The 16554-nt window shown below is 38.2% G+C and overlaps 1 protein-coding gene across 1 annotated transcript; it reads right to left on the reverse strand.

Annotated features, from left to right (window-relative positions):
• Window positions 1-5814: 5814 nt before the first annotated feature.
• Window positions 5815-7448, reverse strand: LOC131162024 (uncharacterized). The gene is made up of 2 exons (XM_058118121.1): window positions 7301-7448; window positions 5815-7170 (listed from the first exon to the last, which is right to left on the reverse strand). The coding sequence occupies exons 1-2, from the start codon at window positions 7446-7448 to the stop codon at window positions 6029-6031; spliced, it is 1290 nt and encodes a 429-aa protein (XP_057974104.1). The 3' UTR covers window positions 5815-6028.
• Between the last annotated feature and the right edge of the window lie 9106 nt (window positions 7449-16554).

Consider the following 16554-nt stretch of genomic DNA (forward strand, 5'->3'; position numbering starts at 1 on the left):
AGGTTGAGACTTGAAGAGTGTTGGCAGTAGGAAAAAATAAGCCTTGGCTTGGAGAAGCCTTAATGTATTGAAGAATGTGTAAAACAACATCATAATGTGGTTGTCTGGGATGGTACATAAATTAACTGAGAATGTTGACTGGAAATACAATGTCGGGACGAGTGATGCTGAGATATATTAAACGTCCAACGAGTCGTTGAAACGAGCTTGGATCGGAGAGAAGATCACCATAATTATTATTGATCTTGAGATTTTGTTCCACGTGAAAGTTAGCAGAACGAGCACCAAGATGACCGCTATCAGTGAGGATGTCAATAGCATATTTTCGTTGATTAAGAAATATGCCAGTGGGAGAGGAAATATTTCAGTTTGCCAAGATCCTTTAGTTTGAATTTTTGAGTAAGCATGGCTTTGAAAGTACTAATATCAGAGAGATCATTGTCTGCCATGAGAATGTCATCAACATAAACAAGTATGAGAGTAAAAGACTGACATCGAGAGCGGGTGAAGAGAGAGTGATCAGCCTAAGGTTAGGTGAAACCCTCAGCAAGTAAGATAGAAGATAATTTAGAGAACCAATTGCGAGAGGCTTGCTTAATGCCATAAAGTGATTTCTGAAGATGAAAAACATGAGTCTCCCCCTGTTTGCAATAACCCGGTGGAGGGGTCATATAAACCTCCTCATCAAGGTCGCCATGGAGAAAAGCGTTGTTGACGTCCAATTGAAGGAGATGCCAATTCCGAGCTGCAGCCACTATAAGAACACACCTAACAGTAATGAGTTTAGCAACATGAGCAAAAGTTTCATGATAATCCAAACCTTCTACCTGAGTGTAGTCGTTGGCCACCAAGCAAGCTTTGTGTCGCTCTATGGATCCATCGGCCCAAATTTTTGTTTTGAAGACACATTTACAGCCAATTGGTTTTTTTTTTTTTTTTCAGGTGGAAGGTGTTGAAGAACCCATATATGATTGACTTCTAAGGCTTGAATTTCAGAAGCCATGGCATCACGCCAATGTGGGTGTAGCACAGCTTGAGAATATGAGGTGGGTTTGGGATGGTAGGACATAACAAAAATAAAAGCTAACTGTTGATTACAAAAACGATGATAAGATAAAAAATAAGAGAGACAATGAACCGTACCTGAGGAAGATCATGAAACTTGTGAAGTCGTGGAGGGCTTTGGTAAAAGGGGGTAGATATAATCGTCCACGTAAAAGGGATGTGTGACAGCTCATTTTGGCCATGAAGAGATGGGTGGAGGGGGTGGTGGGGAAGGGGGTGAGGATGAGGGTGTCGATGAGGATACTAAGGGAGAAGGAGGGAGAGATAAGGGGCTAGGGGTAGGGTTGTTTGGTTAGGTAGGTAAAGTGTAGGAAGGGAGGATATCGGGAATAGGGAGTGGAAGGACTGGAGAAGATGTAGGATTTGGAGGTATGAGATGATAAGGAAAAACATTTTCTTCAAAAGTGTCATCATAGAAGATGAATTTTTTTTTTGTTTTCAAGATCGTATACACGATAAACCTTATGATGAGCAGGATAGCCTAAGAAAACACAACGAAGAGAATGAAGAAAGAATTTATTGCAATGTTGGCGAGTGGTTTGGGCATAGCACAAGCACCCAAACACTCGCGAGTGTGTATATGATGGTGGTTTCTAAAAGAGAAGCTCATAAGGGAACTTATGATTGAGGCTGAGTGAAGGAGTGCGGTTAATTAAATAAGTGGCTATGAGAATGCATTCACCCCAAAAGGAGAGGGGAAGATTAGCTTGAAAATATAAACATCGAGCCACATTAAGAAGATGGTGATGTTTACGCTCAACAACACCATTTTGTTGAGATTGTGCGCTCATGAAAAATGCCTTGATCATGAAAAAAAGATTGAAGTGGATTGGATAGAAATTCTTTACCATTATCATTGTGCATGTGCTTAATAGTGCAATTGAATTGATTTTTAATCATGGCTCAAATATTTTTAAGGCAAATAAAAGTATCAAATTTCATGCGCATAAGATAGACCCATGTAGCACGTGAATAGTCATCCACGATTGTTAAAAAATAATATGCACCAAAAAGTGAAGTTGTAGGATAACCACCCCATATGTCACAAAAAATCCAATTAAAACAAAATGTTTTCTTATTTGTATTCAAAGAAAAAGGTAAATGAGTGTGCTTTGCTCTAGCACAAACATTACAAGCCAAATGAGAACAAGAAATATTTAATTTTTTTGGAGTACATGAAATAGAAGGGTGACCAAGACGTTGATGCCAAAGAGTAGTGTCAGAAACACACTAAGAGTGGAAAATTAAGGCGGGGAGAGATTTATAGTGGTAAATTCCATCCCGTACTTCACCCGTTCCAATCAGCCTCCTCATTGATAGGTTCTGAAAAAGACAAAAGGTAGAAAAAAATAGGAACACAATTGAGATCAGTGGTGAGTTTACTGATGGACAATAAATTAAATTTAAATGAAGACATATAAAGAACATTAGAAAGAGAGAGATTATGAGAAAAACGCATAGTGTCGGTATGAGTTACCGAAACAATGTCACCATTTGGAAGCTTAATGGGGCCTGTCTAATTAAGGAGTTGAATATTATCAAGAGAAGACAAATTGGAAGTCATATAATCTGAGGCACCTGAATCAATAATTCATTCAGTATTAGAAAAGAAAACATAATGACAAGAGGCTAGGTTACTAACAAAATTGGCGTTACTAGCAAAATTGGCAGAGTTGGTGTTCGAGGGTGATAAGAGATCCAAGAGTTAACGGTATTGTTCACTAGTAAGACCAGGGACAGTAATCTCAGAAGAAGTTGAAGAACTTGTGACAGTATTTGTAGCCATTGAAGAACCAGATTATTTTATCGAGTGTTTCACGAGATTGAGACTTGTTGCTGGGATAACCATGTAGCGTATAACATTGTGCTTTCCAATGACCATCACGACCACAGTGGTCACATTTTGGACGACCATGTCCTCGCCCCTTACTATCAAAAGAATGAGAAAAATTAAGAGGAACCGTCATGGCAGCAGATTCTGTTGGAACACTAGAGATATGAAGAAGGCGTTGCTTCTCATCTTGATGCAAAATTGAATAGACTTTGGTGACGGAAGGTAAAGGATCCATGTCCAAAATTTGGCTGCAGATGGAAGCATATGAGTCATGTAACCTCATAAAAAACTGAAAAAACTCACTCAGTGTCTTGCATTCGAATTAATTCTTTTAAGACACCACAAGTGCACTGTGGTGTGAAGGCAAGCATGGCAAATTCATCCCAATAACCTTTAAGTGTTATGGATCCTTGGGTAAGAGTAGCAATGTCACACTTCAACTTGAAAATTCTAGGATTGTTACTTTTAAGAGAAACAATTCTCAAGATCCAATTATACATCATGGGGACATTCATGATAGATCAGACTGTGAACAATAGATTTATCAATGGAATTAAGGATTCATGATAAGACCATATCACTGCAACGTTTCCATAATTGAGTTTCTATTGAGGAGGACATTGGTTTGGGAAGGGTAACATTAACAAAACCAAATTTATTTTTGGCATTCAAGGCCATTTTCATAGCCCTCTTCCATGTAGGATAATTGTCACCATTGAGAAGAGTGGAGATGAGGATGGCACCTGCGTGATCAACAGAATAGAGAAAATATGGAGATGACACATCCTGAATTGATGAGGATGTTGGATTGGAGGAGGAGACCTCCGCTGATGTGATGTTGGATATAATGTCAGATCAGTTCAGATGAACCACACCGCTGAATCGGGTAGATCTGATCTCTGTGAGGGACGGTTGCTGCTGCTCTCGCCGGAGAAGACAACTGGAGACTACGAGCACTACGAAGATGATAATTAGAAGGGGAGAGATATGACACCGGAAAAATGTCACCGAAAAATCAAGAACCTATTGAAATGACGTCAGAGACTGAAAGGTGCATTGAGATAAGGCCGGAGAAGGCAGGTGTGGTCGAAGACTACCCAGAGGTCACTAAAGAGGCGGAGAGCGCGCCGGAGAGGATAATAAAGCTCTAGAGAAATTTTTGCGAGCACTAGAGATGTTGAAGAAAACTAGCCGAGAGATACGGATGCTGGAGAAGATGAAGCTGGGATGACGGGGGAGACCTGCAAACCAAGACAACGGAAGATACCAGTTGAAACGACGAGAAAAAATGAGAACCAGATAAGCAGCAATGGCAGAAAGGAGAGAGACCACGCGAGACAGCTGGAGAGGATGGAAGCGCTTCGAATGATTCAGAAGAAACCACTGCTGCATGATGCCGAAGAGGCAACTGGAACTGAGGAAACGTTGGAGAGCTGCCAGAGAGAAGAGCAGAAAGACGATGACGATACGATGCAGGCGATAGATGGCATCGGAGATGTGAGTGTGGTGGTGGTCATCAGGTGCAAACTCGCAAATATGTTGCTGGCGACGACGTTGAGGAAAATGGCATCGAATATGTCGTCGGGATTGGGTGATGAGAACCAACGACGATGGAGTTCGGGGGTGGTGACGACCGTTAGGAGGCAGAGAGGTCACTAATGGGAATAGCGGTTTAGGGTCGTTGATGATGAAGACAATGGTGAGTTGTAGACAAGAGACCCGGTAGGATGGTATGGTAGGGTTGGAGTAGTGGGAGGCAGGGTCGGATCAACGGCAGTGCAATCGGCAAGGGTTGCAGGAGATTAGGGTTGCTGCAGCGGTGCGGTTAGGCTCTAATACCATGTTAAATTTGAATAAAGACATTTTTCTCTATATTATTCAATATTACAAGGGTGTATATATATATACATGAGTCAAGGAACAAGATCACAAATTACTCCTAAATATCTGCTCCATAATAATTATACAATAATTGAAAAATGAAAAGTGTAGATATTTCTCTAATAACATTTTACCTAATATGGACTGCCCAACTAGCTTAATTTCTAAGCCCATATGCAACCAGGCGATGCAAGATTTTAAGGGGCCCAAAATCAGATATCCAAACTCCTCATCCCACCATATCACACCTCATAGACTCCACCTAAATAGCCAATCCCAAAGCCTCTTAAGCCCTTGTTTGAGTTATGAAAACTTCATTTTCCTCCATCAATATAGTTAAAACCTTAAAATTCAATCCTCAATTCTTTGCTCTATTTCTTTCTATCTCTCTATAATCCGTATTTTTAAAAGATGAATTCACACACCATCATTACAACATAGTAATACACCAAGTCACCCATGCATAGGGAAAACTGGATAATTTAGGCACACACGATATAAATGCAAAATCCAACTCCCGCAATGCATTAGTGTATCCCACATGATCAGGTATCATCATGTTCATGCACTTCATTTTTTTTCTTTATTCTAGTGTGTTTTTAAACTTGAATCATTCATGCAATTGACTATTAAATGTTTTGAAATTCATCAAATTATAAATTAAAAGGGAACTTTAGTTATCATTTTACGAAATAAAATTACCGATTGAGTAGTTAAAAAATTATCTTAAAAATAAGTAAATTATTTGTCATTTATCATAAATTATCCAATCCAAAAAACTGTCAATATGTTACTTAATTGAATCGAATATGGATGATCATTTATTCATCCGCTCATCGCCTAATCCGACACGAATTATTTAATTTGATTCAATTTGCTTTTTCAAGTCCTAGTATTGCATATTGGAGATTGACTATGTTCCTTTGTGTAATTCAGATCCTTAGCCTCCAATTAATCAAAAAAAAAAAAAACATTTAAAATATCCATGTATTCTAATACATAACAAATTTATTAATTGTATTAACAAATTTTAATTCAGGTCAAATCCATTTTTCCATCATCATTTTCTGTAAACATAAAAGCATATATGGGAAATTGTTCCCCTCCCCCCTCCCCCTCAATTTTTTCTGTTGTGTAGGACGAAATAATTCATTAGCTGCAACAACTTAAAAAAAAATAAAAAAAATAAAAAAATAAAAGGAAAAAATGGAAAGGAGAAAACCAGAACAGCCATGATGCCTATTGTATTCACCTTTTTTTAGCCTTAATAAAACTGACCACAATGGCTATAAGCGAAAGAAGGAATGCCGATCCCACAAACAGCTTTGCCCTTATTGAAGGAGGATGCTTCGCTGGAGTTGCTTCATCACTAATTGGGCCTTCCTTTTTCGCACCCTCATTTCCCTCTTCAACTCCACCCTCATCTCCCTCTTCAACTTTATTCTCTCTAGGAGCAACCTTTTCTGCCTCACCACTTCCTTCTCCTCCATCTTCACTTTCTATTTCCTCTGCGCCAGCACCTTCATTTTTGGTATGCTCATCGGCACACACTTTCCTAATTGCCTGCTCAGTTTCTTCCTCATCGCGTGGTTCTTCTGCACCTTTTACAGCCTTCTGCGATTCCCCTTCCGCCACTGATTCCCCAATTTCTTCTTCTTCTTCAGCTGCTTCTTTGTTAATATAAGCTGATGATGCTGGCTTTGGTGATTGGGATGGATGAATCACTTCCTCCTCTACAGTTTCTGCTGCTGAAATTTCCTTTTCAGTCTTCTCCTCTTTCAAACCAACAAGCTGTTTGTCTCTGGTTACTTCACTGGTTCTCGCACTTCGCTCAAGCTCTCTGTGATCAGCAGCTTCCCCTTCCATATCTTCCTGGCTAGTAGCTGTTTCCCCTTCAGGGTATGCTGCACTTGCACCCATAATTTCATCCTCTGCATCACGATTGATTATTTGATCTCCTGTTTCTTTCTCACATTGATCAATTTCCTCTTCTGGGTCTTTAATTTCTGCTGCTTCTTTGGGTTCTCGCTGCAATATTATTGCGTCTCTCTGCTGGCTCTCTGTTTCGGGAACCTCCTCCAGTGTGGTCTCTGTCGTCGTGTGCGATGCCATTTCCTTTATCCCAACCCCGCGAATTCCTCCTCTTGCTAACTTGGGCATGAGAATTGTCAAAGTGGCTTCTTCATCATTGAACTTTGCCTTGATTCTGTCCAAATTCACCCCCTCCGGAATTCCGAATACCTTTCTGAACTTTCTCATCATCTCTACTTCTTTCTTGTACATTTTCCTTCCCAACTTCACCGTCTCTTGAACGTCTGGCTTCTCGCCACTAATTTCAATCTGAGACCCGTCTTCATTTATCTTGATCTCGATGCTTTCTCTTCTGAAACCTGCATGTGTTTTTTGGCTTTAAATTAAAACATGAGAGAAGTCTTGCAGAAAAATACATAGATGCATGCGCATCACACGCATACAAAGAGAGAAAGGGGCTTCAAAAAAAAAAGAGAGAAGGTAAAAAACCTTTGAGATGGGCTGTAAGGATGAACATGGTCTGTGTCTCTCTGGACAAGAAGAGATCATGGCCGGCTCCATCATTCGCAATCCGAAGGTGGGTGGACGCATTATCATCTGGGGTTCTACTGATTCTCAGTCCCAATTCAAATTCCATTAATGCAGATTCTGAATTTTGATTTCGTTTATGATGGATTCAGCCGAAGAATACGCACAAAAAAAGGTACTTAGGGATGGACAATATTCTATATATGTATATTTATGGCAGCAATGAGCAAAGCACATATGCATTGCTTCTGGTTCTTATGCCTTGGCGGTTGAAACGGTTGCTTTTTCATGCTGTTATGCCTTGGCGGGATGCTACGTTTCTTTGATATGGTAAGGCGTGTTGAATCTGACCAAAATGAGGTGCCATATATGGTGTTTACATGGACTTGAAATCACTGAGTTTTTCCCTGAAAAATTGCCCGTTTTGATGTTTACGTAATCTCGTTAGACCATTCAAGATTTACCACGCGTTAGTACCTACTTCTTTCCCAAACAAATTTTGTTGGATCGTTCAACAAAATTTATTTGAGTTGCATCAAAATGAGATTAGTCTGATCGTTTAAATCTCGCTGAATCATCTAACAAGATTTACATTGCATGCGATTTTTTTAAAAATGAGGAAAGACATTTATTTTATTGGTGTAGGTAAATATTTTACATTTCATGCTTTTAGCATTAATTCATGAAAGTATGAAAGTTAGAAATTAAGAGATAAAATATGATCTAATATATTTTTTAAATGGAATTTAATATTAAAAATAAAAGTAGACATCAAAGAATATAAATATGTATTAATATTGAAAAAGTTATTCTTTGTAACATATTACTTATGGATTGAGTTTAAGAAAATAATCTTTTTACATAAATCAAAGTTGGGGTAAGGTGGTTCCGAGCTCACTTTTTATTCTCGCAAAAACGGAGAGTTTTATGACCCAAAAATTTTTTATTATAAATTTTATGTTTAAACTTAATGAACAAGTGAGAATAGCAATCAAAAATGAGATTCTTTTTTTTTTTTCATTTTGTACTTGAATCAATGATAAAATTGCTTATTTGCATGAAATGATTTCTTTACATAGATATAGAGTTAATAAGACATGATCATAATCTTTTCTTCTACTTTTACAAAATAAAAAAACCTTGTGATTGACCAATATTCCATTTTGCTCTAAATCAAGTAGTATATACATAGATATGCATATGTGTGTGTATAGAGTCCGTGCAAGCGGCCTCCCGAATGAAGGTAGATGGGTCAAACATTCAAAGTATCGAATTATTGAAAAAAATTTGGCAGTCTCTTTTAAAGAATGACCATATGTTCACAAATTTATCATAGGCAAATCAATGCTAGTATGTTCACAAATTTCATTCATAACTTTCATATACATTTAAAGTATCGAATTAGTGTAAAAATTTTGGTAAAGTCTCCTTTAAAAAATGATCATATCCATCCATGCACCTGTTTAAGGACAACAATTTTCCTGGGCAATCGAAACCAATTTGTTCACAAATTTCATTCACAGTATTCATACACATTCAAAGTATTGAATTACTATAAAAATTTCGATAGTCTCCTTTAAAAAAAAAATGACTGTAAAAATTTCGATAGTCTCCTTTAAAAAAATGACCATATCCATCCATGCACTTGTTCAAAAAAAATATTTATCATCGGCAATCAATACCAGTATGTTCATAAATTTCATTCACAAATTTCATATACATATACATATACATATTGGGAAACAATACATAAGAGCACCTGTTCAAATCCATGCACCTGTTCAAAGAAAACAATTTTAATCAGAAACACTAGCATGGTCATAACATTTATTTACAACTTTCATTCACAATTGTCATACACAACTTTCATTCACATGTACATTGGGAAAAATGAATAAGCATTCCCAATTATACATAAATAATGTAATGATGCTACACAAATGAAAAAAATAAATAAAATAATCGATGTTATACAAATGAAATAAAAATAATCTATGCTTCTCGGTGCCGCATGCAGGTCGTATACGGTTTCGAGATGGCTACCGTCTGCGTTTGCCCTCTCTTGGCTGCTGATCTACATTTGGTGTCCTATCTCATTGTTGTCATGTATGTAGATCATCTCCACCAAGAGGTACAACATAATCAATATTCATGCAAAGCAGATGGGGAGATAACTGGTATGATGGCTCTAGACGAGAACAAGGTGGCCTGGTGGGTGCATCGACCTCCTCTGTATCCAAAAATGTTATCCAATAGGTATGACATCAATGGGGTGGCAACAGAGTTAGAAGGGGCGTCCGCCTGTCTACTAGACGGTCTCGCTATATCAACTCCTAGCAAATACACATACGGTGTTGATAGGCTGAATACATACTCCGCCTGTACAACCGACGCCAAGAAGGTGGGACTCAATAGACGACTGGAGGAAGCATGTAGTCCTCCTATTGGAGCAGCTCGACCTCCTCATGCAGACGGTTCAAGTCGAGGTCTAGGGATCCGTCGGCCGTCCTCATGGACAAGGTCTAATCCAGCTCTCACTAAACTTTGAACTGTGGGTTTGGGAGAGATCTGATGTACCTCATGTAGTATGTCAGCTAGCAGTATATGATAAAAAATTGGTTAACCCATTTATATCGTAACGAACACATGAAAAAAGTAGGTGTGAGTTAAAGTTTTCTTACAAGGATCATATATACAACAACGATCATGTCCACGAAACGTCGTGTGATAGACTATTCCAGGTAAATTATGGGTCATTCAGATGCATCGGACCATCCTCCACCTCGACCGATAGAATATACTCTCGTCGATACTCCCATGCAGTCATATAGATCTCGTGCATAGTCGCCCAGTCCATGAACCCTCGACCGCGTCCATCAATGTGATGTAGGTCTTGCCCAAGACCATGTACATCTACCCCCGACGTCAAGAAGTGATCATGAATTCCCTATAAATGGCCAAACTAGCACAAAACTCAATCATGGAGATACCACTAGATGATATGAAAGCAGATGAGTGGCACTCAAGCTGTCCACAAGTCACTTCCCACTGCATAATCAATGGGTAGGTCGGCTATAATGTCAGTCGTGTAGGGCCTCCATATGAACTACATTTAAATAGAAGTAAAATGTAAGTGAACTATACATAGTTGGTAGAGAAAAATTATGATGTGCTACACTTCAATCATACTATACCTCATGCTTTCGGTGCATGTCTAACTCAAACTTGTACCAGGGCAAGGTATGATGCGCAATTGACGGCGCCCTCAACTCGTCCCTCCATCTGTACAAAATAAAAACATAAGTATTCGAATGTAAGGAGCAGTAAGTACTACGAATTAATATTTAAGTACTTAAAGCACAAAATGCATTGTAAATGATGTTATTACTAATTGGTATGCGAATGTGACTCGGTTAACTAGACGCCCGTCCTCATCCCCTTCAATATGCAGCACACCGAAGCGTGAAGGAGCAAAGGAGGGGCATCTTTCCCAGGCCTAAACCTGTAGTAAGCGTTCTGGGCCAGCGATCTCTCGCCTATTAACATGTATGGCGTGGCACATCTCCCTATATAGCCACGTCAAAGTCGTAGACCCCCAACTGTATGGGCAAACCTGCGTGAGGTCCTTTAGAAGTGGAAGGAATATCAAATGAGCATGTGTCCCCGATAAGTCGCAAAATAGCATCCCACATATTAGACGTAAAATGTGGGCTCGTGCGTGACATGCTACAATATGCGCATCTGCATCTGTCAGTAGCTGATAAAAATGGCTCTCTAAAAACCGTATACAAATATAGGAACCCACTAACTCGCTGTGAGGTGGCACGACCCCTAACAAACGCTTACACATCCAGTGTAGTGCAAGTCCTCCCTGACAGTCTACAGGGCCCTCTATTGGTCCACCAGTACGACTAGTGACGGGTCTCCCATCAATAGGCAGCCCGAACAAAACCACAAAATCCTCCGATCTCCATCGCTCAATGAAAGCGGTCACCAGATGTCAATTCAACTGGATATGGGCAATCTTATAGATCCCGTAGAATCCCGCATTGCAGATCCATCCAATGATGCGATCGTCCACCTCAAATCGACGCTCCACGAACTGTGTGCTTGCTCGGTAGTATAAGGGGTCGGTGATGCAGGACGGGGTGGGGTGACCTAGTCCTACAAGTTTCAACCCTCAATCAACACACACATGATAAACACTTTAAAGTCAGAATTTAATCAACCAACATAAACAAAATAAATCATGTTTTATCAGGGGGTCCAAGGATTTTAAAAAGGTATATCAATAGATTCAAATTCAGTCTCAGGTGGTTCTTTCATAAGATAGTCAAGTTATATGCCATGAACATGCTCTTCAATCATTCAAGAAGATAATTCTAAGCTACCACAATCATATTCCCATGGTTGACATTCAAATATATGTTTAAACTGAGAAATTTGGGGAATCCCGAGGCAGCTAATGAATTTTTAGCTACGAACACCCTTCCGTATTTGGGGCATAACATTCACTACATAACTCCAAATAAAGTGATTTAGGTGTCAAAAGAAAGCTAAGAAAATTTCACACAACTTTTTCTTTTAAGGTTTTTGAAGATGGGACAGTTATAACAATGAAAATCGCACATCAAGTCGGAAGACGGACATTGTCAGGCGACTGTGCAGCAAAGGGTCGGCTTAAAAACGAAATTTTTATGGGGTTTTGCGAAACTACGGTTTATGTAGTATTAAAAAAAAGAAGATGATAAACAAAGTTATGGATGGGTAGGGATGAGTTTTAACGTGTGGATCCTCTCAATAACTTACCAATGATCAATGAATATGAATCACACTAAGGAATCTGTCAAGATCGCGGTGAACTGGTGTAAAGGTTGTTGCTTGTTGTTCATCGTGTGCGAATGGCGTGAAATGATCTGAGATGGTGTAGATGTGATGGATGGATTATGATAGATAGATGTTGGATAGGTTGTTGGTGTGACGCCCTGAACCCACCAAGTGGGGCCCGGGTGCCACGTGTTCCATTTACTTGTATCTGATACTATAACATCAATTACGTAGTAGAAAAATAAACTCAGAGTTCTATATATATCCCAAAAAAGTATTCTCCAACATCCAGTATTCACAAATATACAACTCAGAAATCATAAATATAATACAGCCCAAAAATATATCCAAAGTTATACCCTCTCTCTCTCTCTCTCTCTCTCTCTCTCTCTCTCTCTCTCTCTCTCTCTCTCTCTCTCTCTCTCTCTCTCTCCCTCTCTCTCTCTCTCTCTCTCTCTCTCTAAACTGCTAGGCCAGCCCCAAGCTCACTGAGCATGATCACACGGAGGTCCTGAAAAAGATAAAATTAATATCGGGTGAGACACATCTTAGTAAGACGGAATATATTAATACCAGTATCAAGCTATCATGAGATTTGTGCACAAAATATAATCATCATTTACAAATTGACCCTAATTATGAAATTATTCTCTGTCCCTACTCACACATGTGCAACGTATTTTATTAACGAGAGTTTTCCAAGGATTGGGGTAATTACCCGCCCACACAAGTAGCACCCCTTTACTCTGATACCTTATGCAACCGGGTATGGCTACAACTGATGCTCATCAGGGCACTTACCTTACTCAGTATGCTCTCAAGTGGATAGTTTGTCTCGTATTCACATATATTCACACAATTATTTATCAGCGAAGGTTCCTGAGGATAGGTAAGATCACCCGCCCATACAAGTAGCTTCCCTATGCCCTAATATGTTATGCAGCCCAATATGGCTACATCTAATACCTATCAGGGCACTCGCCTTTCTTAGCAAGCCCTCGGGCGGAAAGTTTACTTCGCCCCAAGTACATATAATTCTACAATATATAATACATTTATTCTTTACTTTGTATCTGTTATCTCCGTAATACTCATCACTTTATGATCTTAGTTTTCACATTTCTCAGTATTTCACATCACATAATATTTCTTATCATATAATATGTCACATCGCATAATATCCCGCATCGCATAATCTATTCCCACATTTCACATAGCATTATTTGTATTCACATTCCACATCACATAATTTACTTTCACCTACACTGTTCTTGTGTTATACATTGGTTAAATTTACAATTATGCATTTAGAACTCACTACCAAATGGATAAACACTATCATGCTTCCCCCCATGATGGGTTGTGCAGCTCGTAGGCTGAACTTAACCCTAGTCGGCCCACCAAAGTTAAATTAATAACAACATCTTCAGTCTGTAAGTCAGATTGGTTGTTCCCATACTGGTCTAGACTCCAGGGGGGCTCTACCCTTCTCAGCACAATCAACCATCCCGTCTCCACACTCTTTCTAAGACGTGTAGGTGCACTAGCTCTTCAGAAATCACGCGCAACAATACTGTGCCTACTATGGTTCGCCGGAGTTCTCAAACCATAACTTGCAATTTAATATTCACATTTAACTTTGCTTTAAACAATCACACACAATATATATTTTCAACACATTTGAGTATTTCCAACATCTCATAAATATATCATAATTCAACACAGTATATTCACTTTACTCATGTCACACGATTTGAGTAATACGCATAATTATATCATCTGAAATAATAAGTCAACCCATGTTCATCATCCGTTTTACTGAAAATACACGTTAAATTATCTCCACAATTTATCCAGAAAATTCATTACTTTAATAATTCTATTTTCGCAAATAATAACTAATAACATGGCCCTAGGCTCAAAATCACAGTTCAAATGGTTGGCTTTTCAAAACCCACATGATAATTATATACACACACACACACATATAATTTCCATTTTAACCGGTTAAATTACAAAATTACTGACTTAATCTATTCCCCTTACCTGGTTTCTTGAATTACGCCTGTAGGGATCCCAAAATTATACCCACGACGCTCACCCGAACATTGAATTCATGAACCCTAGTTTATCAATACCACCCCAAATAAAATACCATTCTTTTCCACATTTCTTAAACTCATAAACTTCAAATAAATAATTAAATTCTCAAAAACTACAAATTTGCTTAATTCCCATAACCTTACCCAAGCTTTGGAGTGGTGCCTAGGAAACCCAAATTGAAAATCCACTCCGATTAAAATGACGACGATCGAGACTAGGACCCCATGGTGGTGCTCGATTGTCAATTTAGCTGAAGATTTGGGAGAAATTAAGGAGAGAGAGTGGGTTTACCTTACCCCAGGACTGGTGCCTACAACGCTCATATGAAAAATCCACTCCGGTTAAATTGAGGATGGCGGAGAATGGAACCTAGCGGTATATTTCGTTTTCCGATCGGTCGAATATTTGTCGAGAAAATGAGGAGAGAGAGAGAGAGTGGAAGCAAGGAGAGAGATGGGCGAAGCTGAGAGAGAGCGCAGAAGCTCTTTATGATCCTTTTAGGAAAGCTTAATGTTTAAGCTTTTTATAGATATACCTTTTATTCCAATTAGTTTTTTTTTTCCTACTCGTCATATTATTTGTTTATTTAATTAATTAATTTAATAATATTTAATTAATTAATTGATTAATAATTTTTTTTCAGGTTACTACAGTTGGTCTCACACCAACTAATCTCCGAGGCGAACGTCGTAGCCTCTCGCCACTCAATCGCAAGGATCGGAACAAAAGCTCAAAGCTTTCTCAAAGGAAGAACCTTTCTTTTCATTCAATAATCAAACTTGGCTGCTCTTCCAGCATTTACAATAGAATACAAATAGGGGTGCAGACACCCTAATTTTTACCAGGCCTATAGTTGACTTTGTTAATTCAGGTGTAATCCCAAGATAAGGGTGAATTGCGTATTTTAAAAATCTTTAAGTTTATTTTACCACTTAATCCCTATTTCAATATTTAACAAATTAATTGCAGGGGCTTGAAATTAATTCAAACTATTATCTTAATAAATTCTATTTTACCCAATTAATTATCAAGTGCATATAATATAAATCAACATACAAACATGCAAAAGCTGATAATGAAATGCGAGCAAAAATTAAAAAGATAAGGGAAAAGAAAAAGCAAACATGATTTTACGAGATTCAGCCAACCTGACCTACGTCCTCGCCTTGAGCAACCCACTCAAGGATTCTTCTAAATCCCCACTCCTTTAACCGGGATAGAGCTTCCCTTACATCCGCTGCTTACAAGAGGTACAGATTCCTCCTAATCCAATGCTTACAAGAGATACAACTCTCTCCTCAAACCCAATTCACAACCCAAACCATGATTACAATATAACTGTTCTGAAAAAGCTCAATAATGCTTCTACACAAGCTGGTGAGTACAATAGAAATTCCTAACACATATTCATATGATAAAAACTTGAAGCTCAATGAGTGTATGTAATGTGGTCAATAAAATCTCTGAATAATCTTTGGTTTAAAAGAATATGACTATTTCGTTCTAATATTGAATCCAACCAAATGATCTCAATACAAATATGTAATTCAGTTTTGCTCCAAAAATCTAGATCGATCAGTTTTATTCCAAATATCTAAAACACAATATGATCTTTGTATATGAATATGTATATATATATAATATGTGTTCTAAAGATCAAAAACCTAATATAATATTTTTCAGAAAATATCCCTCAATAATATTTATGAGCTCTTAGGATATTTAATCAAGTGGTTTTGTAATATCAAAAATATTGAGTCTTTAAATGAATAAACACTTGAATCAAAAATATTCAACCATTGGCAAAACTTTTCTCAAGTAGTGATCTTTTCAAAACAATTTATACATATATATAAGTATACTCAAGATCAATCCCTCAAATAATATTCAATGATAAATTTTTGAGATGAAAAACTCTTTGAGAATAAGTAGTAACAAATAGGTCAATTTACCAACCTCAATACCAAATTGAATGCACAACAATTGCTAGAATGCCTTTTGAAAATCAATGTAGCCTTAACTCAGATTTGACGTATATGCTTTGAAATCCCAAATAAGAGTTCAGCAGTGTATTCAATGCTCTCCCAAGTTGTGTTAAACGTTCAAGACACTCAATCTCATGCCAAAGGTTAGGCACTAGGGTTTAGAGGCTGATTATATAGGTAATCTCGGCCTTAGGATAAGTCCTGACCATTGGATCAATTTGATCAAGTGTATAACCCACATGTTCTCTCACTAAAGATCAGATTTTTAAACTTCTCGCAAGTTCAGACGACTGAAGATTC

The sequence above is a fragment of the Malania oleifera genome, chromosome 8 (genome assembly GCF_029873635.1).
Source record: "Malania oleifera isolate guangnan ecotype guangnan chromosome 8, ASM2987363v1, whole genome shotgun sequence".
Taxonomy (NCBI): domain Eukaryota; kingdom Viridiplantae; phylum Streptophyta; class Magnoliopsida; order Santalales; family Ximeniaceae; genus Malania; species Malania oleifera.